At 40.2% G+C, this 26800-nt stretch overlaps 2 protein-coding genes across 8 annotated transcripts; one reads left to right on the plus strand and one right to left on the minus strand.

Annotated features, from left to right (window-relative positions):
• Nucleotides 1–360: 360 nt before the first annotated feature.
• On the minus strand, nt 361–19531 carry crema (cAMP responsive element modulator a). Of its 6 annotated transcripts, none has more exons than XM_035528047.1 (7): nt 19442–19531; nt 16463–16588; nt 11206–11288; nt 10696–10844; nt 10334–10522; nt 825–981; nt 361–577 (listed from the first exon to the last, which is right to left on the minus strand). In XM_035528047.1, the coding sequence occupies exons 2-7, from the start codon at nt 16535–16537 to the stop codon at nt 433–435; spliced, it is 798 nt and encodes a 265-aa protein (XP_035383940.1). In that variant the 5' UTR covers nt 16538–16588; nt 19442–19531; the 3' UTR covers nt 361–432. The 6 variants fall into 6 exon arrangements, with proteins under 6 accessions (XP_035383940.1, XP_035383941.1, XP_035383939.1 ...); XM_035528048.1 differs by having other exon boundaries at nt 19427–19517; XM_035528046.1 differs by lacking the exon at nt 19442–19531 and adding an exon at nt 18602–19410.
• Nucleotides 19532–19591: 60 nt separating this feature from the next.
• Nucleotides 19592–26007, plus strand: LOC113591644 (tripartite motif-containing protein 16-like). 2 transcript variants are annotated; one of them, XM_027032231.2, is made up of 8 exons: nt 19592–19678; nt 21266–21322; nt 21543–21911; nt 22577–22672; nt 22805–23038; nt 24078–24237; nt 24488–24538; nt 24999–26007. In XM_027032231.2, exons 3-8 carry the CDS (start codon nt 21561–21563, stop codon nt 25535–25537), a joined length of 1431 nt encoding a protein of 476 aa, XP_026888032.2. In that variant the 5' UTR covers nt 19592–19678; nt 21266–21322; nt 21543–21560; the 3' UTR covers nt 25538–26007. The 2 variants fall into 2 exon arrangements, with proteins under 2 accessions (XP_026888032.2, XP_026888033.2); XM_027032232.2 differs by lacking the exon at nt 24488–24538.
• Nucleotides 26008–26800: the final 793 nt, after the last annotated feature.

Raw genomic sequence — 26800 nt, forward strand, 5'->3', positions numbered from 1 at the left:
TGTGTGTGTGTGTGTGTGTGTCTGTGTACAGCTGTCTGTACTAAGAAGACAGTGTGAGGGTTAGGGATGATGGCTTGGGAATAATGGTTTATTTACAATATGTGTTTTAATGCTGTGTGTGTGTGTGTGTGTGTGTGCATGACATGAAACAAAAAAATACAACCACAGGAGACAAAACAAGAAAAGGTAGTTTCAACCCTGGTGGGTCTGTAAACCTCATGCATACGCTTGTGTGTGTGTGTGTGTGTGTGTGTGTGTGTGTGTGTGTGTGGTGTGTGCATTTGTATGTATCTCTTTGTCTGTGTGTGTGTGCGTATTGCAGTCTGTATCTGTGTTTGTGTGTGTGTATGTGTATGTGTGTGTATTGCAGTCTTAAAGCATGTATCTTTGTGTGTGTGTGTGTGTGTGTGTGTGTGTGTGTGTGTGTGCGTGTTACTCAGGCTTGTGGCAGTAAATGTCTTTGAGGGCTTTCAGTTCCTCTATTAGAGTTTTGTTCTGGTTTTCCAGCACAGCAACACGGTTTTCTAAACACTTCACATATTCCTTCTTCTTCCGCCGGCATTCTCGCGCAGCTTCACTGTAAACACACGCACATGTGCAAACATACACACACACACAAAAATACGTAAATACGTAATCTCGTAATATGAATACTCACTAATACTAAATACAAAAATCACTATTACTAAACAAACAAGAAAAAGTAACACAACAGTAATTAAACACAAATACAGAGTCACATACATACATACATACACGCACGCACGCACGCACGCACGCACACACACACACACACACACACACAGGGTAGGTGTATGCCCTACCGGTTTTTCATCAGGCGAACCTCTCTCTTGCGTGTGGCCTCCTCTGCTTGCTGCTGTGGACTGTGTATCGCCCCCGGCGATGCTGCCATGACAACCCCCTGTGGTAGCCCTGACGACGGGGATCGGATCTGATATGCAGGCATGTCTCCCGTGGCAGCTAGACACATCACACACAAATAATAAATGTCTGAACATCTGAAGTGATCAGAACCACAGAAGGCAAAAACACATTAAACAAATTGTAAAAGTCCATGACCTGTTTAAATAGGTCAATGGCTAGTTGACAACCAACCAAAAACCCTTCAATAACCAGCTGAAAACCTGCTGACAACCACTCAATGACCAGCTAATAACCAACCAATCATCTGCCAAGAACTCATAATTAAGTATGCAATCAGCACAGGGTAGTCATAAAAAGTGCAGCTATAATTGGTCTAAATTATTTTATGTCATAAAGCCAAAGGCCTTGTTATATAGGAACATATATGCAGTTATGCACAGTAATGAACTCCTAACACATATTCTAGTTTCATTAGACATGGATAGAACAGATTTGGGCTGCAAACTCTACCCAAACACATCTGTGCAGTGTGCTCCGAATCACTACCAGACTTCAGGAAAAGTTTGGAACACTGATCAACAATGAATGCAAATGAGGAGATAACAGTTATGCTTTATGATGTCATCTCTATTCTGTATGGGGTATTAGTGAGATGTGTGGGGATTTAGTGGGATATTTGGGTTATTAGTGGGATGTTTATGAGATGTATCGGAATAATAAACTCATTTTCAGTTACTTCACTAAATGAAATTAAAATAATAATAAAAAATACATGGATAAATAAAATATTTAAAATGTATGTTCATTCACTGCGCATTTTCCCCTCTCATAGGAGTTATTCACTGCATTTAGCTGACGCTTTTATCTAAAGTGACATACAATTATGACTGAGTACAAGTTGAGCAATTGAGGGTTCATTCGGCTTAGGGTTAGGGGTTAAGGTTAGGGTTAGGGTTAGGACTGGGCATTACTGAGGAATGTTTTGCTTTTGTGCTTTTCAAACTTGTTTTCCTTACGAAGATGTTCTACCATTACCAATTAACATATTTACATATTTACAACCTAGGAAGGAAATGTGATAACACTATAGATAGATATGCTGTCTGTGTCCATAGTGAAGAATTCAACAAGAACTATGTCTTAAGTTATTTTAGTATACAAGTATACACTTCAAAACTTCAAAAACACACTTCACAACTAAGTATTTCATTATTACCACACTGAATATGGTTATAAAGAATTCAGTTCTACCGTGACTGTGCTAGTTAAAGGTCTGAATACACTAGAGAATGGTAAAAAAGTGCCTCGGCACATGTGTATGGGTGTGTGCGTGTGTGCGCATGTGTGTGTGTTTGTGTGTGTGTGTGTGTGTGTGTGTGCTTGCACGTGTGTGTGTTATCAGTGTGACAGTACACTTACGTCACTGTGTGCGTCGTTCCCCTCCCTAACCCTAACCCTGCTGTTCTCACATTCTCACTCTCTCTCTCTGCTTCTACTCGTTTCCAGGAAATTTGCTGACGTCAACAGAAAAGCCCTCCTCCCTCCTGCTTTCTCTCTCTCCCTCTCTCTGTTTTATGGGACAAACAAGCCGAGAGTGCTGCTCTTACTGTGATTTTTTCAGTAAGAATTTAGAATGACTGTGTGTGTGTGTGTGTGTGTGTGTGTGTGTGTGTATATGTGTGTGCATTTGTGTGTGTAAGGGGGTTTGGAGGCGGGAGAGAGAGAGAGAGAGAGAGAGAGAGAGAGAGAGAGAGAGAGTGTGTGTGTATGTGTGTGTGTGTGTGTGTGTGAGGGCGTTGGAGGCAGGGGGTAAGAAGTTATTTCCCGCTTCATTCATTCTGGCACTCGGTCAGAAGGGTTCACTAACATTCTATTCCATGGACATGTGGCTTATCCCCTCTGGCACAGACCAGACACTGCTCTCAGCACCTTTCCTATTCTCTGCTTCATCACTACAGACTTCTAGAACACAAGTTAATGTGCTACATTTACATTACCATTAAAAGTATTGCTGAGGTTTCAAGCCTTCATTATGATTACACTACAGTCTAAGAATAAATTCTCTATCCACACACAATATTTGAAAACAGCTAAATGCAAGGCAATTCTACCTCTTAGAGATTGGATATAACATTTGATAAAAACCAATACAATGCACACGCACACACACAGAGGCACACACACACACACACACACGCACACACACACACACACACACACACACACACACACACACACACACACAGAGGCACACACATACGCATGTGTGCATACACATATACACATACACTTACCTGATTCTGTCTCATCACCAGTCACTGCCATCTCTGTGGTGTAATAATCCAGTGGTGTTCCCGTACTGGTATCTTTCTCTCACAGCTTTACCAGTCTCTCTATCTCCTTCTCTCTCTATCCCTCTCTCTGAAACTGTCTAAGTTGTTCCTGTGTCTGTGAAGCACAGAGCCAGTCTCTCACTGTGTCTTAGTTTAACTTGTGACTCACTGTTTAACTCTCCCCCTTTTTCCTCTCTCTCTCTCTCTCTCTCTCTCTCTCTCTCTCTCTCTCTCTCTCTCTCTCTCTCTCTCTCTCTCACACACATCCTCCCTCCCACCTCCCTTCTCTCCCTCCCTCTGTCAGTCAGTCAGATTACAATTAAGGGCATTGGCGTCACTATGACATCACTATGACATCACTGAACTATCCCAGGGCATAACACACTGTCTCTAAAAAACTCTCAGTGTGTGTGTGTGTGTGTGTGTGTGTGTGTGTGTGTGTGTGTGTGTGTGTGAAAAAGAGAGCGGGAGAAAGAATGTGAATCAGGAGAGTCTTTCAGCTCCATAAAAATTGAACTTTTAAATGCAAATGACTATAATGTGGTGATTGTGATAAATAAATGACTGTAATGTGGTGTTTTTAAGGCTAATATGAGGCCAGTGTGTTTGAGGAGAGGAGATGGCAGGAAGGAAGCAGGCCAGTGGAGTTTCATGTATTTTTAGATGATGATGACGCAAAAAGGTGTTTTAGAACAAACAAAAGGATGTTGTTCTCATTCCAGTGTATTGCACACACACAAAGACATCTGCAGTACCCATCTAAATGCATCTTATAAACACACAAGCTAACACATGCCTTTATCCTACCATGCGTTTTATACACACAATCACTCATACATCCATGTGCTGTGATTACCCACACAAGTGATAGTGTAGCACTCTCATAAACCATCCACATCACAAAGATAAACAACCTACATTAGAGATAAACCTACTACAACTCACTTCTGTCTCTGTTTCTCTCTCTCACATGCACACACACAAACACACACACACACACACACACACACACACACACACTCACAGTGACTCACTCACACATACACACACACACACACACACACACACACACACACACACACACACACACACACACACACACTCCGTCTAGATTCAGGCTGCTCAGTGCAGCAACTTTCTTCATTCTCTTTGGATCATCTTATATATTGAACTATTATTATCATCATTAGTAGTAGTAGTAGTAGTAGTAGTAGTATATTATTACTATTATTATTATTATTACTATTATTATTATTATTATTAGTATATTAAAAGTAGTAGTATATTATTACTATTATTTTTATTATTATTATTATTATTAGTAGTAGTAGTAGTAGTAGTAGTAGTAGTGGTATATTAGTTGAAGTAGTAGTATATTATTACTATTGTTATTATTAGTATTATTATTAGCATTAGTAGTAGTAGTAGTATATTATTATTATTATTAGTAGTAGTAGTAGTAGTACTATGTTATTACTATCATTATTATTATTAGTATATTAGTAGAAGTTGTAGTATATTATTACTATTATTATTATTTAGTAGTAGTAGTAGTAGTAGTATATTAGTAGTAGTAGTAGCGATAGTAGTAGTAGTAGTAGTAGTAGTAGTATATTAGTAGTAGTAGTAGTAGCGATAGTAGTAGTAGTAGATTATTATTATTATTAGTAGTAGTACTATATTATTACTATCATTATTATTAGTAGTATATTAGTAGAAGTTGTAGTATATTATTACTATTATTATTATTATTATTATTATTATTAGTATATTAGTCGAAGTAGTAATACATTATTATTATTATTATTATTATTAGTAGTAGTAGTAGTAGTAGTAGTAGTAGTAGTATATTAGTAGTAGTGGTATATTAGTAGTAGTAGTAGTTTATTAGTAGTAGTAGTAGTGGTATATTAGTAGTAGTAGTAGTTTATTAGTAGTAGCGATAGTAGTATATCCTGACAAATGATTTGATGAACTGTCTGGATATGCAAGAACATCAAGAAACAAAATAAAACAATCACAGTGACAAACAGAATTAAAACAAACAAATACATTCAACTTTTAATTTTAAAGCCCAAATATACAGTACATTATCAAATATACAGCATTTCACCACATATACAGCATATCACTAAAATCATTCTTTTTAGCAGCTGTTGACAAATTCCTAAGATAACAGCATATCAAGAACACAGAAGTGCTCTTATTGTGACATGCTGTACAAGTTATGTAATCAGGAGAACTAGTTTCTGTATACCTGAGCTTTACCTCTGCCGAACAAAAGCTGTCACACCAGATCTCCACTACATGAACACTGAGTGACGGTCACGACAGATCAGATGTCTGAGGATTGTTTGGAGAACAGTCTGAAAATAGTTTCCTAAAAAGTTTCATAAATATAGGAATTTTGAATTCTGCAACCTTAGTACTTATTAACTGGGCTCCGGCCATTGACTGATTACATTTTCTGGACATAATTGTACACTCCGCTAATGGCAAATGTTCAAATAAACCAGTTTCACACGTAACATCTCACATGTTTTTACCTTTTTATTCTGCATATAAGGCATTGACTACTGTGTGTGTGTGTGTGTGTGTGTGTATATATATATATATATATATATATATATATATATATATATATATAAAATAAATATATAGATCCTTTCAAAGTTTGTAAACAAAGATGACATCATGAAGATCCATGAGCACTTTGGCAATGTTAGTGGAGATGTGTGCTATTTAGATAGAGTCTCACGTCTTTAACAGCTAATCAAATTAATAAAATATATCAATATATTGCTTGTATGTGTATGAAACATTATTCTACAGCACTTTTATCCTTACACAGTGATTTTGCATATGTTCCATGTCCTTTAAAATAAAAGTTTCACAATACTGGTGGCATCTATTTAAGTCCCTATGTGAATCAATTTAATCATGTTACGATGGCCATCTGTTCTCAGAGGTTTTTAGTTATTGATCAGGCATATTAGTGAACAGCTTATTTGGAGATCTGACTACTTTGACATTGTAATTATTATTATTACTATTAGCGCCTATTATATAGCGCCTTTGTCAAACTCAAGGATGCTTTACTGACAGCTTTTACAAATCACTCACACACCTGCTGATGTAGCTAGCAGCCTCTAAACCAGATGCAGACAGACCTCCCCTCTAAACCAGTCAGTCTGTTTTCAGCGTACTAGTACCACAGTTGATGTTCACTTAGCTTGGTAAATAGCTTAATTTAGTAAGCCTTAGCATATTACCATCTAACTGCTAGCATCAGCTATATATTATATATATAAGGCTATATATAAGGCTCTATAGGCAGTGGTAGCTCAGTGCTTAAGGTACTGGACTTGTAATCAGAAGGTTGCTGGTTCAAACCCTGCCACTAGTGTGCCCCTAAGCAAGACCCTTAACCCTCAATTGTTCAAGTTGTACTCATAATTGTAAGTTGCTTTGGATAAAAGTGTCAGCTAAATGCCATAAATATAATAATTGCATTTAGCTGATGCTTTTATCCAAGCAACTTTCAATTATAACTGAATAAGTTAAGTTAAGGGCCTTGCTCAAGGGACAAACAGTAGCAACTTGGCAGTGGTGGGGCTCGAAGTGGCAACCTTCTGATTACAAGTCCAATACACACACCACACCCTACACACATCCACCTCACCATGCCCAACCTTCTGATTATTAGTCCAGTACCTGAACCACTGAGACACCATACACACACCACGTAACACACACCACACCATACACACCCTATACACATCCACCTCACCATACACAACTTTCTGATTACTAGTCCAGTACCTGAACCACTGAGACACCATACACACACACACACACACACATCACACCACACCCAACACATACCCTATGCCATACACATGCTACACACAACCAACTCACCATGCACAACCTTCTGATTACTAGTCCAGTACCTGAACCACTGAGACACCATACACACACACACAAACACACCACACCATACACATATATCACATCACACCACACCCAACACATACACTATGCCATACACATGCTACACACAACCACCTCACCATGCACAACCTTCTGATTACTAGTCCAGTACCTAGTACTGCCCAGTGTTTTTTTCCCTAAAATGTGCAGCTCATATGACATGAATAATCAGATTGCTTTGTAGTACTGAAATGATTCATTTATTCTCCGTAGAGTGATTCCCCCACAAGGAGGCCACCACATTTAAAATAGATTTAGTACAGAATGTCTGAAACATCCAGGCCACTAGGTGACAGTATAATGGCTGTTTTATAATGTGAAGAAGAATCAATGGAAAAATGGCTTATTGCTCCTATAAGTTGATTTGCATAGAGATTCATGCGCAATCCCATTTCTTATTTTTACTCCTACCCCTGTATTTGGGTGTCCCCTTGCCTCTGAGTCACAGGGGGTAGTAGCTGAACTCTTCTCCTATGAAATGGGACAACCTTTTACATCATTAGTCCTGATACATCATTAGTCACTGATAGCATAATATGGTGTCCTCAGCTGTCATGATCTTTTTCATTGGCTGTTGGCATCCTTTTGCAGTTGCCAGCAGTTCACAACTTTAACTTTAACATCAACAATTTTTAAAAAACACATTGCTTAATTATTAGTAGTGCTCCATAGGCAACCCTGCCAGTCTGCACTGATATTAGAGGAGGGGTAAAGTTCACCAACCCTGCCAGTCTGCACTGATATTAGAGGAGAGGTAGAGGTGTGGACTGGACTACTTCTTTTTGGATATTATATGTCTTCAGAGTGTGGGAATGTGACATGAAGATAGCGGCGCACATACACCCAGTGGCTCCACGCTCCCCAAACTGGTGTTCTTAATTAGTATTAAATTAGTTAATTAGTTAAGAAATTCACAGAAGTCAGCCACGCAGAAGAGAAGGTATTGATAATGCCTACATTTTAAGGCTAGACACACATAACCTCGACACATATGCTTAACCTACCAAAAACACAGACCACCAAAGCAAATGCATTAGCTAGCTTAGCTAGGACATTGGTTATTAGTAAAAGTTAGCACTACTAGTTAGTTAGATACATGACAAGCTAGTAAAATAAGAACTATAACCAGTAGCTAGCTACGTAATCAAAGAGGATCCACTCACCATCCCGCGTTATAGAGGACTCACCCGCCATCCCACATTATAGAGGACTCACCCGCCATCCAACATTATAGGGGACTCACCTGCCATCCCGCATTAGTAGAGAATGTATATGTAGACACCCACTTTGCGAATTGTATATATCTGTATTTTTCAGTTCTATTTTTATTTTGTTGTGTTTTAACATAAGATTTCTGTCAAGTTGTGCACCTTAATTTTGTGGTATACATAGTACTATGACAATAAAGAAAACCTATGAATGTATGTCAAAATGCAGGATTGTCATGCACAAATCAGCAATAAGCATGTAACATTAGCTAGCTAGCTGCTGAGATATCGGCATACAACTAGCAATTTCTTTATGGTTCTTATTAAAAAATGACCACAATACATCAAAACAACAATGAAGTAAGATAGTACCATGGAAATTGTAATTTTTACATCTTTATTTTCAAAGCAAATACTTTCATTGTTTGAGCAGTCACATTACCGGTGACTTGCAAGGCATTCTGGGACAATTTTTCACAACAAGCCGTTTAGAGTGTGCCTCTGAAAAACCTCAGTTTGGAGGACCATGTAGACCTAACACTTCACCTTCCCCCTGTATCTCAAGAATCAGGACACCCTTCCACCTGGTAGGGTAGGGTGAGGCTAAGTGGTAGGGACTATATGGTCCAATGTTTTATTAATTATTTTTCTACAACTAGTTACTGCACAGTAAAATTTTATTTCAACCATGGTTGATTATGTTTTGATTTAGTAGAAGCTGCATTGTTAACTCTATGTTGCACCTACACAATTACAGCCAACTTTAGAAACTTTAATTAAAACAATTCAGGTAGCTAGCTAGCGATCTTAGCTGGTTACATAACTCACGATGTAGCTCACTACGTACTTATTTGTCAATGATGAATTTAATAAGGTGCTTGCTCCTAGCTTGCTCATGTTATTATAGAAAGATTTTTAGTTAATGAATTTATTTGTCTTGGACCTGGATTTACATCAGATAAAATATAGCATACATAAATATGCCCACACACATAACTATTCAGCATTGCCTGCATTGTCTGTATAGTCTATGCACCTTTGTTGTGTGGCTTACAAACCAAACCAGCAGCTGTCGAACCCTAACCATAATCCATCTGGAGAACCCTAACCCTGACCCATCTGGAGAACCCAAACCATAATCCATCTGGAGAACCCAAACCATAATCCATCTGGAGAACCCAAGCCATAATCCATCTGGAGAAACCTAAACCTGACCCATCCCAAGAACCCTGACCCATCTGGAGAACCCTGACCCATCTGGAGAACCCTAACCTGGACCCAGCTGAACAAATGAGGATGCTGCAGCCTTCTCACTGCTTTCTCCCCAACGAGATGACAGATGCCTCTACAGCTTGGAGACCAGCCAGTAATTACCATGTAAGCAGAAAGACATTTATTAATTTTCATCAGTGCTGTAGGAAATGGCCTAAAACACTACAGTGAGCAGTGGAACACACACACACACACACACACACACACACACACACACACACACACACACACACACACACACACACACACACACACAGCATTACTGTGTCACAGTGCCAACATTAGAGTCATGCTTTTAAATCATCACTGTTACACAACCACACCAAAATGTGAAAACATAATCACACCAAGATGTGGATACACAACCACGCCAAGATGTGGATACACAACCACACCAAGATGTGGATACACAACCACAGTTTTCATTTGGGATTAGTATAGCTTTCAACTCTCTTCTCTAATCACAAGGATAATTTTTTTTATTTTAATAAAAACAAAATGACAAAGTCATAACTTTAAAAGGACATATTACACTGCTGTCCTCAACTCTTTGCTCAGTGGAGTTTTAGTGCTTCTATACTGAAAACAGACAAAGAATCTAAGAGAGGCAGACAACAAAGAGACAGAACCTGAAGATCTTACCTTGAACAAGCACCTGTCCAGCAGACAGCAGCAGCTGCTGTGCAGGGTCTCCAGCCTGAGGGGTGTGCTGTAGGATGGAAGCTCCTGGCTGGGGTACCGCAGGACTGGGCAGAGTCAGAGCCTGAATCCCCTGCAGACTGTCCGCTGCTGCACCTCTAATCTGGATCGCTCCACCCTGAGTTATAGCAACTACAGAGACAAGATTGGGAGAGCTCTGATATATAATGGCTTTTACCCTTCTGTGTGTGAATTTAGATATATATGTAAAACTGCACTACACATACACTTATACACATGTACATATACGTGTACATACTGTATTACATAACCACTTTTACAGAAATACATATATGTATACATACTGTATTGCCCCAAGCTGGTCTGATAGATGGATGATGGCACAGTCACCGTGGAAACGCTGGAAGAAGGAAGTGTATCTCCCTCGAGCTTCTCTTCTTCCTCAATCTTTGGCACAGCAGGAGTGTCGGACGAAAGCTCATTTAAGATCTTTCTGCATAAACAAACAATTAACTAAACAAAAAAGTCTCCGCATGATTGGACAATAACTGAATGACATTTCCACTTTGAGATATTTAGCAGTGTATAACAGAATGCGAGTAAGTCTGTTATAAGCATATCTCAGTCTGTTCCAGCAGGTCTGGAGTGAAATTTTAATTTCAGGTCAACAAATATTTGAGTTTTAGTGATCAAGTCAGATCATGTGAATTCAGCTCCCCTTTGGTATTTAGTAACTGCGGTCTTCAGAGACATGAAAGACCTATGTATAATTTAATATCATAATATATATTTAAGAGGATGTATTATGTTTACAGTTAGCAAATTTAAAAAGGTATGGATAAACATCATCTCACCGGTAGGAAGGGCGTCTAAAGAGAAGTTCTCTCCTCTTCTGTGTGTCTGAAACATCTGCCCGCTCAGCCTCGGCTGCAGCAGACTGAACACACAAAACAAAAGCATGGAGTAGTGCAAATTAATGAAGAGTAGGGTTAGGATTAGAGTTAGGACTAGGATTAACCCTACTGCACATTAATGAAAAGTAGGGTTAGGATTAGGGTTAGGACTAGTCTTAACACTAGAGCACATTAATGAAGAGTAGGGTTAGGACTAGGATTAACCTTACTGCACATTAATGAAGAGTAGGGTTAGGATTAGTATTAGGACTAGGATTAACTCTAGTGCATATTAATGAAGAGTAGGGATAGGATTAGGATAAGGACTAGGGTAAACCCTAGTGCACATTAACCCGATGTGGTCAACAGGTGCGCTGGCACGTCTGCTTCAATGTTTCTCTATGTTTTTATTAATATCTTTGCAATAAGACAGCATTTAATGAATCTGTGGAATTTGCACTTTCAATCTTGCCAATAGTTAGACTAAAGAGCCTAATAGCAGTTAGATATAGAGGTTAGAGTATAGGTTAAATTACACTTCATCCACTTCTCACTGTGTGATTCGTATGTCTGTGTCACTCAGGTATTATCCATCTAATCACCGTGTGTGATTGATGAATTTGTGTGTCAATTTGTGTGAAACTAACCAATACACAATCATGAAATCACTAAGGATAAATATTTCCTTCCTTGTTCAATCGACATTTAGCTAGCTAGCTAAAATGTACAAAAAGTACAGCAATTACGATTTAGGAAATTTGTGACAAAGATAACAGAGCTTCAGAGCCTGAGGGGTTTAATTCCCTTGATGAAGAAGAATACAAAAATAAATAAATCAGAGAAAGTACAGAGAATATAACTTCTTGGGGCATATCTCATCACTGAACCTGTGCTCAGGAAATCTGTTCCCCTAAAAATGGTCTCCCTGTAGGGATGTCACCCGACTGAAACTGTCCCTCCATCACCAACTCCCCCCAATCCCGATAAATCTGCAAAACTCCCCATACCTGGTAAATCTGTAACTTACCAATATTATTAATAATAATAATGCATTTGATTGATAAGCGGGATGGAGTTCCATAGTTTTGGGCCTGCAACGCTTAAAGGCTTCATCACCATACATGTGTAATTTGGCAGGATGAATAGAGACCAAATGAGCATTGGCAGACCAGAGCCAGCGTGAGGGATTGTGTCTGGACAACAGAGTGGAGAGCTAATCAGGAACCAGACCATGTAAAGATTTAAAAACCAGGAGTATGCGATAACGAACCAAACCAGAAGCCAGTGTATGTTTTTTAACTTCGGGTTACGTGTTCCCATGATCTGGTGTGCGTGAGAACTCTTGCCTCTGAATTGTGTATGTAATGGAGCTTCTTGAGTAGACTAGCAGGGAGCCCAAACAGAACGGAATTGCAGTAATCCAGTCTGGATGTAATAAAAACATGAATTTGAGTTTCAGCTACTGAATCAGGGAGTGAAGGATGCAGTCTTGCAGTATTCTTAAGGTGGAATCAGGCGGTTTTGGTAATGTTATTAATGTGGGCCTCAAGAGAGCTTGTCCATGATAACAACAAGGTTATGGAGTCACAGAGTGTCATCATTGGCGTCCCACTGTCTTAGTTTCCCTGTCTCGTGTCTTTGTTTGGCTTTACTTCCTTGTGGTTCCATTCCTTAGTTTCGTTTTCTCCACCCCTCATGAGTTGCATCTGTGTCTAGTTAAATCTTATTAGTACATGTTTTTAAACCCTGCCTTGTTGCCTGTGTGTTTGCTGGTTATTGTAATTCCTAGCCTGTGTGTTATTCCTAGCCACTGTTTGTGTTTAAAGCCTCATGTTTCTCTGCCTGTTTGTATTCACTAGTCTTTAGTTTTAATTCTTATTTTTACTTGTATTTTTGTTATAGCCTGCATCCCCTTTTTGTCAATGTGTGTTTTGTTTCCTTTTTGTTGATCATGTATTCCCTGAAATGTTCTAAAGACTCTGAATATGGATTTGTCCGTAATAAATCTTTCTCTTCTCAGCGTATGCGTCTGCCTCGTGATCGCTCCACGTTACAGAATAACCAGTCACCTATGGCTGCAGCAAGAGAGTGAGACTCTGGTATGTGGTTGTTCCGCTGGGATGAAACTCTGTCTGTTTCCACACAGTCCGAGTGTGTTACGTCTCACTGTCATCAAGCCACAGACATCAAACCTCCTGGTGCTGCGGGTATAAGGGTGTCTCATCGTTCATGGAAATCAAAGCAGGTAGTTTCCTTTTCAGCCATTTTTTGCAGGTAAGACCCCAGGTTAGTGCTATGAGTCTGCCTGTCTTGATCAACACTGCAGGAAGGAGTGACCCGCAGCACAAGACGTGAGTAGGTAAAGTGAATGCATACATAATCTGTGGTACTCGTGTGCTCTCATTATTATTATTATTATTATTATTATTATTATTATTTAAATGACCACTGACCTGCCTCCTATGCTGACTAACTAGAACTTATAGTAGGGTATTGTTTATTGCACTGATGTAGACTGAGATGGAGCTTATGTATTTTGCACTTCTAGGCATCAGCTGTGATCCCTGTATTTCAACAGTTTTCTAGTTCATTGGTATCATGGACTCTAACCTACTGTTCTGGCTAATAACAAAGCACCTTTGTAAGTCACTCTGGATAAGAGCATCTGCTAAATGCTGTAAATGTAAATAAATGTTTCCGGCGTGAAGGACACCACCCAGTCTGTTCCTGTGCCCGTTCCAGTTCCTGTGTCCTGAGTGGGCAAAGTGAAGGCTGGCAAGCTCTAATTAGGGGTAAGGCAGAGGGTGTAAAGTACAAGTAGTTGCTTTAGAGCCAATGATGATCCTGGTTATAAAACTCTCACTGACCTTGTGAAAAGTGGAAAGGAGGTTAACAGCAGAAGGGCAGGAGGAGTGAGATCAAAGGGGCCAGCAGAAGTGAGAACATTAAAGTGAATGTTAACCTTCTCAGTGAAGACCATCAAAACATCATCACAGATGGCAGTTGAAGGGCTAAAGGGAAACTACAAGCAGGCTGCAGCAACTTAATTGTGGAGAAGAAGGCTCTTGGATTACTGTCAGGTTAGTTTTCTTACCAAGGCACTACAGTTGAAGTTCACAGGTGAACACGGGGCAGGGTGGCGGAAAGTCACAAATCATGTTCAAAGAGAAGTATGCTGGTTAAATGCAACTGAGACAGTGTAATGATTGACTAGGGCCTCGGGTGATGGAAACTGGTCCAGGGTGTTCATAAAAGTTGATAGACTGATATTTCTAATATTCCTAAAGGTGTGTGTCCTCATGGAGTGGAGAGACAGGGACAGATCAAACAAAACAGCTCTATGGTCAGAGATGTGAAAATCAGCAGTGTGCACATTAGAAGGTGAGAAAGAAGGAGTTGTACACAGAAGATTGAGGATATGACCCTTAGTGTGGGTGGCAGAGGCTACATGTTGGGTGAGATCAAAGCAGTGTAACAGGTCGAGAAAATCAGCAGCGTGAACATTTAGTTGAGTCTTGATTTACTAGGAATTCAGACAGTGCAGATAGAAAAACAAGTACTAGATTTAGTCAGCGGCAGACGCAACCTCAGTAAGGGCTTTGAGCCTGCTATTTTCAGAGCAAGACATTCAAAGGAAAATGTTCAGTGAATGAACACACTATGGACCTTATAAGTAAACTGGCAGAGACCTGCCAGTCCACCTCCAACCTGTGATGCGTAGCTGATTCACATGATGAAACCCAGGAGGTGTGGTTTCATTCAGCACGAGATATTCGCCTGGTGGCTGCCAGGTTTCAGACAGTAACATGAAGTCAATATTATGATCCAGTATGACATCCACAATAAACATTGCTTTGTTATTCAGAGAGTGAAGATTAAGGCTTTGTGTCTATATGCATGGCAGAGATACAGACAAGCATAACACACCAGTCAGTAGTTCTAGGGAATGGCACAGTGGTCAACTGACCACTGGGCAGTGGAGCAATGATGATTTAGACTCCATATATGAGGGATACATCCAGGTCCAGGAATATTATAGTTCACAGAAGGTGAAGGACGTGATCCGTGGTGTGTGTAATGTGGACAGTGAACTATTCTGAGGTTAATACAGTTAAAAAGACTGTAGTATCTGTCCTTAAGATGAAGCAGTTCAGGAAGTGTACAGTGTAGGAGACTGCCATGTTGAGTAGCAAAAACGCTTCGGAGACGTTAATAATCCAGTGATGAACTTCACTAATAAACCCAAGGATACACAATGCAGCCATTAAAAGCTGACTAGTGAAGCACAGCCATATCAGCTCTCAGACACTGTTAGATAAACCATGTTAGCCTACACATCACAACCACCTACAAATGTCAAGACAGTTTTGTATACTCTTCAAGACAATATAAAAACACACAACATGCAAGAGAATGAAGACATACTCAGATGAAGTAGGATAATGCCAGGCATGAATTTGAGGAGGAAATGTTCACATTAGGCAGTTCCAAGGAAAAAAAGATTGCATTTGGCAGTTCTAGCATGAGTACCTTTACAGCTCACCCTTTTATCTAAAGCAACTTACAATTATGATTGAGTACAACTTGAGCAATTGAGGGTTAAGGGTCTTGCTCAGGGGCCCAACAATGGCAACTTGGCAGTGGTAGGACTTGAACCAGCAACCATCTGATTACAAGTCAAGCACCTTAACCACTGAGCTACCAAAGAATCGAGCAGGAGGATTGACTCAGCATGAACAATAAACCATTAATCAGACAAAAAGGGAAAAACACGAAGAAAAAAAGTAGAAGCCAGAGAAAACTGCCAGCCAAACGCGATCAGCGTACTTGCGACCCAGAAGTCAATAAAGTTAGAAAGTCAGTAAATACTTCCATTTCCCTTGTCTGCAGTTTAGCCTCTCATGGTTGGGGTTGAGCAATCATTTAGGAAAGGTTTTGTTGCCAGTCCAGCACTGTACTGACCCCGGTCTGCACTGTACTGACCCAGGTCTGCACTGTACTGACCCAGGTCTGCACTGTACTGACCCAGGTCTGCACTGTACTGACCCAGGTTTTGCGTATGCAATAAAAGAAAGCTCCCTCACACCTGGCAAATCTGTAAACTCTGTCTGTATCTGTGATGTGTATGTGCACACAAGTGTATGTGTGTGTGTGTACATGTTCATTTTTACATTTACATGTGTGTGCCTGCCTGCCTGACTGTGTGTGTGTGTGTTACCTGTATTGTCTGTATCTGAAGTGACTGAATGACAGAGGGCTGTGTAGTCTGGATGACTCTCTGCTCCTGCAGCATCTGGCCTCCAGGTAATGTTGCTACTTCCACACTTGCTACACTCTCATTCACCTTACACACACACACACACACACACACACACACACACAGATAGTGAGAGAACCAGCGAATTCACTCACTGGCAACAACAAAAACTAAAGTCCAGTTTGATCACATTAGTATTGTTAAATCTATTTAAACTTGTGGTTAGTGCTGATACTAAAGAGTTTTGAAAACATGATCTAGGGATCTACAATACAGGCAGTTATAGCAGTGAGGACATGAGGCTAGTGGAGACAGGAATGTAATTCTTAGAGTGTTTGTACCTGTGTGTGTGTGTGTGTGTGTGTGTGTGTGTGTGTGTGTGCATATGTGCCTGTGTAAAGTGAGTGTGTGTGCGTGTGTATGTACTTGTGTATAGTGAATGTGTGTACCTGTGTCAGTGACTCTGAGTCAGTCTGTGTGTGCGTGTGTATGTATACACCCGTGTCAGTCACTCTCAGTCAGTCAGTGAGTGTGTGTACTTGTGTCAGTGACTCTGAGTCAGTCTGAATCTGAGTCCCAGTCTCAGCCACACTGTCTTCCTGCCACTGCTGCGTCGCTGTCACCGTCTCCATAGTAATGGGCCTAGCAACCAAGCAGAGAGGAAGTGTTGTGTCTGACCCTAACCCTAACCTTAGTGAGAGGTGGCACTAAAGCCAGGTGGACATAATATGAGACAGTGTCCATCACACCTGCTTCCATTCAGGTAGGACATCATCATGATAGGTGTGGGTGGAGTGGTAGGACATCATCATTAGTTAACCCAATCAATGCTTACCCTTGTTATATAACCAAAACCCTAACCCTAATTATATAACCCTAACCCTAGTTATATAACCCTAACCCTGACCCAAAACTTAGTTATATAACCCTAACCCATTATATAACCATAACCCTAGTTATATAACCCTAACCCTAGTTATATAACCCTAACCCTAAACCTAGTTATATAACCCTAACCCTATTTATATAACCCTAACCCCAGTCTTGTTGATGCCAGAGGTCAGAGGAGAATGGCCAAAGCTGCTAGAAAGGCAAAAGTAACTCAAATAACTCTCATTACAACTGAGTTATACAGAAGAGCATCTCTGAATGTACAACATGTTGAGCCTTGAAGCAGATGGACTACAGAAGAAGACCACACTGTGTGATGCACCTTCAGCTAAGAACAGGTAACTGAGGCTACAATTCACATATGCTTACCAAAACTGGACAATAGCATATTTGAAAAACATTGCCTGGTCTGATAAGTCTCAATTTCAGGTGCGACATTAGGATGCTAAGGTCAGAATATGGTGTAAACAACATGAAAGCATGGATCCATCCTTCCTTGCATTAATGGTTCAGGGTGGTAGAGTAATATGTATATATGCATGTATGTATGAATGATGTATAATGTGTGTGTGTGTGTGTGTTTTATATATATTTATATATATATAAACACATGGAAATGAAGCGCTGTTTTTTTCTTGCAGAAACACAGTTTAAGACCTTTTGTTACTGTAAGTTTCAGTATCGTCATATATATTAATATCACAGCCATAAAGTATCATCCACAGACTTGTACATTCTACACCAACCGTACAGCATGTTGGCGATATCAGGTCGTATGAATTTGCATATCACAATGTCACTGTTCATGATAAAAAGAAGGTTATCTTTCCAAAGACAGATTAAAGCCATCACTTAAATAAGTCCCAGTTTGAGTGGGATGTTAACCCTATTTTAGATCACACAGTTCTAATACACTCATGTCTTGGTTGGAGTATGTGGACAGTAACAGTCGAGAAAGTTCGCTTCCTCTTTCTCAGCCACGCATGTTAGACGTCTGGATATAACACAATACACAAATAAACTAACCCTCTAATCCTAACCTCAGATCCCCTTATCCTAACCTCAGACCCTGTAATCCTAACCTCAGACCCTCAGACTAACCTAAACTTCAGCCTTACAACAAAATAAGTCAAAATACAAAATCATAAAGCAATCACACAAAATGAGTTTCAGCAAGTTTGTAATTAATGTTCATCTTTACCTACTCACATAACATCCTTTCTTTGTATTCTGCATGACTTTTAGCAAACTTCAGTGACTGTTAGAATTAGGTTAGCCTGCTGGTTAATGCACCCAGAGCTAAAGGTGGTGGTGGTGGAAGAACGCTGTTGTTTCCAGTTAAAAATCAGAATCATAATTGAACTGGATATCTAGCTCCACGTCAATATAGGTCCTTACCTTGGCCTGGTATCTACACAGACCTGTGTATTATTACATATTATTAGTAAACTCTTATGCCTTTCATGTGAATTTGAGTTTTAAATTATTTTGGCGATTTTAGCGATACAATATTGATTGATAATCCAGCTCTTCTTGACACCTGCAGTTATTCCTAATTCTAGTTTCCAGATGAACACGGAACGTCAAGGGCCAAGTCTGTGTATCTGAATCTCGACATTTTTAATTTAAGGATAGCTAGCCAGATTAACAGCATTATTTCCCAAAATCTCGTGCAAGGTAAATGAGACAGCCCTAGTTAAATGTTCTCCAGTTGTTTTACCACTACGCATTATATGATAATCTGCTAAAGTGTTTGGATAGATGTTGGGTTAGGTGGCAGTAAGCGGCAACACTGGGTTTAGTTAGGGTTAGGGGTTAGGGGTTAGAGTTAGGGTTGGGGTTAGAGTTAGGGTTAGGGTTAGGGTTTGTTAGGGTTAGAGTTGGAGTTAGTTAGGGGTTATGGTTAGTTAAAGTGTCTATCGCCGCGAGCTCCCTGTAAACGCTCTGTAAACTCGGGACACTGCTGCGTGAAGTTACATCCGCTTCCCTGTCCGTTTTTCCCGGCTAATGTTCGACATGCCAGCAATAACGTACCGTAGTCTTACTTACGTAGAGACTCGTCACTCGTCACGGGTGTAGTGGCGGCAGATTCGTGCTCACGTAGTTCCCACGTCAGCTCTGATGATGCATGGGGTGCGCGCGACAAAACGCTCCGCTGAAAACCTCCACCGGGGCGGAGCGCGACCTACCGTAAGCCGCGAGGCGCTCGTTGAAAAGCGCATTACGAGCTGCTCCAGGAAGTTGTGAAATGCGCAAGAACCAAAGTGGATTTATTCAAAATCTAATGTGAGTGAAGCTACAAGCATTCAGAAACTGGCGATAGTTTAGAGTGATACAAGTACAAACTGCAGAAAAAACCTGTACCTTCAAAAGTCTAGAACTTAAAAAAATGTAATCAGATTTCCTTACAATATAACTGGTTTTTAATTAACCGAAAAAAACTTCAAATGTTAAACTTAAGTTATTGCAAACGTCTGTGTTTCAATGTCAATCAAGAGCGACCTCTGGGGAATGAATCAGTAACTGAACTTCAGAAGTTCATGTTGAAATTTAGGCTTAATGCACATAAATGACCAATATAGACATACCAAGCTTTCCATTTAAAACACGTGGTATCAAGTGCAGAGGGCATTTAACCGAGCTGATCCGAATCACATCTAGTTAACTGCCAAACTTTTCTAACAGCCGATCTAAAGGATGCACAGCTTATTATGTCGTAGATCTATTTTAACGAGTTGAGTGCATCTATCAGTACTCATTGCTTTTAATTCATTAAATGTGTTGCTTGTTCTTTTTTTTTTCTTTTTTCTTTATTACATTACATGAGTTAATGGCTCTAAAACCCCCACCTGTTTCATCATGACCAGACAGCTGTCTGAATATCTCTGGTCGCCTTCTGTCCCCTCACCCTCTGGACTGCTTGTCACACCCAGGGCATCGTAGCTTTGCAGTCTGAACAAACACACCATGACCAGGCTGTTGTATCTAAGAGCTACAAGCTACACACACTCTTCAGGCAATACAGAATGTTCTAGACACAATATCCTCCCTTACCAGTCTTTGGTCTTCACATCACATCAAAAAAATCTGTTCTTTACCCAGTACCTGCAATAATCATGCACCTCTAAAACCAACGGAAACATCACCTGTCTCAGTCATGGTCTCTACTCAGACTCCTCAAATGACTCTGAAATCAGTGACCACATCAGAAAAAGTATTTAAGAAGAAAATTCTGCAGTCCAACACAGAGCTGCTTTTAATGTATATGTATGCTTGGGTGAACAAACTGTGTGTATGTGTGTGTGTGTGTGTGTGTGTGTGAGAGAGAGAGAGAGAGAGAGAGAGAGAGAGAGAGAGAGAGAGAGAGAGAGAGAGAGAGAGAGAGAGAGTAGGGGTGTGTGTTTTTGTAATTAGAGTTAGATAGAGCATATAGAGGTAACTGGATCCCCACCAGTTTGGAAAGCAGAAATTTACTGGTGATTCTGTGATTTCACTGAGGAGGAGGAAACGCTGACAACACCCCCCCCCCCCCCCCCACTAACCTGTAAATGTTACAATTATATTTGTACTCACTTCTATGTGCTTGGCATAGACACTTTGATATTTGTGTTTAACTCACAACCCACAAAACTGAAAAGTCTATATTCTAATTCTGGTAGACAGACTTGGCTGTGAGCCTTCACTCTTCCTGTAGGATTAGGGCAGACTGTCACAATGACACCTTCCTTAATGCCAAACATGTCCACTGCACATGCTATATGGCAAACAGAGCTGAAGCGATTAGGTGACTCTCTGGTTTATTTATACACTAATGCTGACCACATACCTAAGATGAAATTTAATCTCTGTCTCTGTGCCTCTCTCGCTCTTCAGAAGAAACCAAACTGATCTCCTCTCCACAGTGTGAGTGTGGAAGCCTCTTGGCTCATTGTGAGTTGTGTTTGCACCTTTTGTGTTTGCCCTGGTATTCTTGTTATAAAATATCTGTATTCTACAAAACAATAATTCTACAACAATTAATGTTAGTAATTTGCTGTTTGTGATGTATTTTAGAGCTCAACACTATTACAAAGTAAGAAAAAGGCAGCAAGTTCTTGTATATGGTTTTTGACTTTGTTGTCTTAGTGTGTGTGTGCTGTGAAACTTTCAGTCATACTGTTCTGAGGGGATGTCAGGAGTCGTGGACACAGCGGGAGGCAGACGGAGTTTGGCTTTATTTGGGTATGTGGAGTGTGGCCCGTGCACTGGGCAGAAGCAGAGAGCAGTTAAATCCTGCCTGGTGTGTCTGGACTCCTACTGTCCTGACCACTTCCAGCTTCACGAGGAGCTGCACTCTGGAAAGAGGCACAAGGTAATGAATGCCACCGGCTTCCTCCAGGACAAGGTGTGTCCTCAGCACGACAAGCTGCTGGAGGTGTTCTGCTGCACGGACCAGCAGTGCATCTGTCTTATGTGCACCATGGAGGACCACAGAGGCCACAACATCGTCTCTGCCGCAGTGGAGAGAACAGAGAAACAGGTCTGAAATAAAAAAGTAGTGGTTTGTGCTAGAAGGCTAAATAAAAGGATAAAGGATAAAATAAAAACATTTATCGGTATCTAGCTGACATGTAGAAATCTATTCTAGTAGTATTGCCAGGAGAGGGAAAACGATATGACATATCTTGTATTCTTGATGATTAATCTACATACCTAACAATGTTAATGTGATAACATCAGAGTATACAGTATATTGATAATGTTCATTCTTTTTATATGAGTAAAAGGTCAACATTTTAGTTTACATTACTAAGAATATTTTATTATTGTCTATATGTCTATATGTATATATGTAAAATATAAACAATTAATTAAACATTTATAAAATATTATTTTACATACAGGCATACAAGACACTTTAGAATCGGAAAGAGGTGTTTTTGGCGACTCTTTACATGTTTCTAATTGTTTAAAATGAAATGCTTTATTGTTAATAGTTTATAATTAAATGTTTATTGCCTATTTTTATGATCAGATTACTATGAACATGTCAGTGCCTTTAATAAAGAAATATTTTCTTTTGAAACTTTATGTAAACTATAGTGCCCCACACAATCCCTTACACAACATGACTTTTTGCTGTTTCTGTCATACAGCATGTGTGTGATGTTTACAGTGCTCAGATGAGTGCTGTCTGTCCAACAGTGTGAGATGGGGGTGCCAAAGATGAAATCGCAGCAGCGAATCCTGGAGAGAGAAAAAGATCTTAATGACCTGCGCAGAGCTGTAGAGGCTCACAAGGTGAGTCAGCAACCCTCATGATTGGCTAATGAGTGTCTGAGCCCCTCCCTCTGTGTATAGTGTGTCAGTCATAGTTCCTCACTGGCTAATGAATCTCTGAACTCCTCCGTCTTACCTGTGTATCACTCACAGCGTTCTGCTCAGACTGCACTGGACGATAGTGAGAAGATCTTTCATGAGATGATCTCCTCCATTGAGATAAGACGCTCTGAGGTGCAGGATCTGATCCAAACTCAGGAGAAGGTGGCTGTGAGTCGGGCCGAAAGCTTCCTGAAGCAGCTGGAGGAGGAGATAGCTGAGCTGAGACGGAGAGACCAGGAGCTACAACAGCTCTCACTGACCGAGGATCACATCCACTTCCTGCAGGTAATATCACAGTGACAAACAGACATGTACAACAATGTCTTAATATATTTTTACAGTTTGCACCAATTATAGTAAAGTTCAATAAAACATGTAAATATTTTGCCCAAAATAAACATTTCAGGCTGTTTTCCGACATAGAAGTCCAATAATATTACCTTAGCCCAGTAACATGTAGCTCAGTGGTTAAGGTACTTGACTTGTACTCAGAAGGTTGCTGGTTCAAGCTCCACCACTGCCAAGTTGCCACTGTTGGGCCCCTGAGCAAGTTGTACTCAGTCATAATTGTAATTCACTTTGGATAAAAGCATCAGCTAAATGGCATAAATATAACCTCTCCCTAGTCCAGTAATCCTAATCTAGTAAATCCTGTTTCTGTGCAAATCTTCTCACAGACAGGGGCAAAGCAGAATGGGACTATGAGTTCAGTGACTGCACACACACACACAAATGTATGATCAGATGCAGCAATCAAATTAAATAATGAAATAAACAGGGTTGGGAACCATTAATAGAAAAGAAGAATGATATTATTATACCTATATACCTGTTACAGGTACCTACAGTTACGCTGCACGCTTTTCACTGGTGTATGTGAGTGAATTTAAATGCTGTCTGATTGTATCTGTCTGTAAAGCGTCCTTGAGTTTGAGAAAGGCGCTATATAAACATAATTAATAATAACTGAACATAAATTAAAATAAATTATAAGAAATTGGTAATAAATTACAAACCCCACTGTTATGAAATTAGTTTAAAAAATGAACAGCACTAGAATTCCTTAAATTAGGGTGTTAGGGTTTGGGTTTAGGGTTAGCGTTTAGGGTAAGGGTTAGGGTTAGGGTTTAGATTTAGGGTTAGGGTTAGGGTTTGGGTTTAGGGTTAGGGTTAGGATTAGCATCTAAGTAATGTAAGCATTCTATCGGCTAGTCTGGAGGATTTGTAGTGTTAATTAAACTATTCCTGTTTGTAATGTCGAGATAAGAATTGATTGATAACTGCATTGATAACACCAGCACTAATGTTTTTGGTTTGTTTGTAGCGTTATGTGTTTCTTGCGGCCCCTCCTGGATCCTCAGACTTGCCGACCATCACTGTCAGCTCTGTCTTCTCATTTGAAGATTTAGCCAAATCAATGAATGACTTGAAAAAGCAATTGGAAGATGCCTGTAAACAGAACATGGAGAAGATAACTTACAAAGGTAAAGTTAAAGATAATGATTTTCTTAAATGATAAAACCCCACATCAGAAAAACATCTAATCGTATAATTCTGGGTGATGTAGCAGAGTATGCATTATGTATTTCTTTAAAGACTTTACCTAAAAATATATAATGCTTAATTAACCGGGGCTGATGAGTCATGTCAAGTCCATGTTATTGTTTTATATTCTTGTTATTATTGTTTTTATATTCCTGTTATTATTGTTTTATATTCCTGTTATTTCCATAGTGAAGCAAATTCAGATCCTTACGCCAATGACCAGGGAAGAGGTCCTGCAGTGTACGTCATAACTGACAAATACACACATGCGCACACACACACACACACACACACACACACACACACACACACACACACACACAAACAAACAAACACCACACATGCTCACACACACAGGCCAAAATAATGCTATTTAATTACATGGTAATCTAGCTAATGTTAACTAACTTTTTTGTTATTTCCGTTCTTTTTAGGAACATTTTTTTAGGTTTTATTACATTTTTATAGGTTTAATCAAACAAGAACAAGCTGAAACGCCAAAAATAACCAGTTTGTTTTTGAGTGTTATATGAATATGTCCAAAACCCTCCATGACTCTACAGGAATGACCCGCATGAATGAATGACTTTATCTTACCCTATTCTGTCATATCATGTCATACCATGCTGTATCATTCATTATACATCTACATTTGTTAAAACCAATGTTCTGATGTTTTACTTTGAAATTCCCCCACCAGACTACTGTGAGCTAACACTGGACCCCAACACAGCATACAGACGCCTGGCCCTGTCCGAGGGCAACAAGACGGTGATGAACCACGACCGGGATCTCCCATACCCCGAACACCCAGAGCGCTTTGACTGGCCACAGGTGCTGTGCAGGGAGATGCTTTGCAGCCGCCGCTACTGGGAGGTGGAGTGGGCGGGTGTCAATGGTGTCAACGTGGCTGTGACCTATAAGGGCATCCGCAGGAAAGGCGGCCGTAACGAGTGCTGGTTTGGCTGCAGTGAGCAGTCCTGGAGGCTCTACTGCTCACCCTTCCGTTATGCCTTCAGACACCACAGCAGAGAGACCTACATCCCCAAGACCGATAATGCCATCAGGGTGGGTGTGTTCATTGATTATGATGCAGGAGCCCTGTCCTTCTACAGCATCACTGACAAAATGAAGCTTCTCTACAAAGTGCAGACTGAATTTTCTGAGCCCCTGTATCCAGGTTTCACTGTGTGGCCAGGATCCAAACTGACACTCTGTCCTCCTGCAAAGCTTACATAGATTAACAATTTACCACTGAAATTATTAGTAAATTTGAAGATTAATAATATTGGTTTAGCTCCCCAATTTTGAGATTCTGTCTCTAGAAGTTTAGCTTTGCTAATTGATGTTTTTTAACTAAGTCTATGGAATAAACTCTCCATTCTGAAACCCAGCCCTCAAGATCCCTAATCCTAGCCCTAATCTCTGAGATCCCTAACCCTAGCCCTAATCTCTGAGATCCTCAACCCAACACTTGAGATCCCACTGCTAGTCCACAATTTGGTTCCTAAAGCAAGTGACCCTGCTGACCACAGTGAGTCCTATTGACCCCTGCTGGCCACACTGAGTACTGCAGACCCCTGCTGGCCACACTGAGTACTGCAGACCCCTGGTGGCCACACTAAGTACTGCAGACCCTTGCAGGCCACCCGTGTACTAGGATAAAATAAAAAATGTGAGAGACTTCTAAGAAAAAAAAAAAAAAAAAAGCTAAAGAACTGCTCAATGATCAGACTGAAATTAGGTTAAATCTAGTAGTCTGTTGATCTCCTAATATATAAATCCTACACCACACACCACACCCATTAGTCAGTCTGGGCCAGAGCCAGACTAACATTTCATTAGATTCTAATTGGACAGGGGTGAGTGGAGCAGACAGCAGTTTTCATAACTATAACAATGCAAATATTTCATTCACATTTACGGAATTTGGCAAACACTCTTATCCAGAGTGTCTTACCAAAGTGTTTTGTCATTTACTTATAGAATACATCCTAGCCAGTACAGTAGGTTAGAGTCCATGATACCAATGAACTAGAATACTGTAGAAATACAGGGATCACTGCTGATGCCTAGAAGTGCCAAATACATTAGGTCTATCTTAGACAATAATAAGTGCAATAAACAAAGTCCTAGAGTTTGTTAGTCAACAAAGGAGCAGTCAACGTCAGTGTAGTACAATAAGTACTAGTTTCAGTTAGTCAACATAGGGTCAGTGATCAATTTAAAAGTGGACGTTTGTTCCACCATCTGGGAGCCAGGACACAGAATAGTAGCCATGCTTGTCCTCCATGAGACTTAAAGCATGGTATTTCAAGTTGAGCCATTCTTGAAGTTTGAAGTACTTGAGGTATGGATCAGGCTTTGACAGTTGACCTCATGTATGGAGGGGATGGTCCATTTTTGGCTTTGTAGGCAAGCATCAAGGTTTTAAATCTGATGCGTGCAGCCACTCAAAGCCAGTGAAGGGAGCGCAGCAGTGGAGTGACGTGTGTGAACTTC

The sequence above is a fragment of the Electrophorus electricus genome, chromosome 7 (assembly GCF_013358815.1).
Source record: "Electrophorus electricus isolate fEleEle1 chromosome 7, fEleEle1.pri, whole genome shotgun sequence".
Taxonomy (NCBI): Eukaryota; Metazoa; Chordata; class Actinopteri; order Gymnotiformes; family Gymnotidae; genus Electrophorus; species Electrophorus electricus.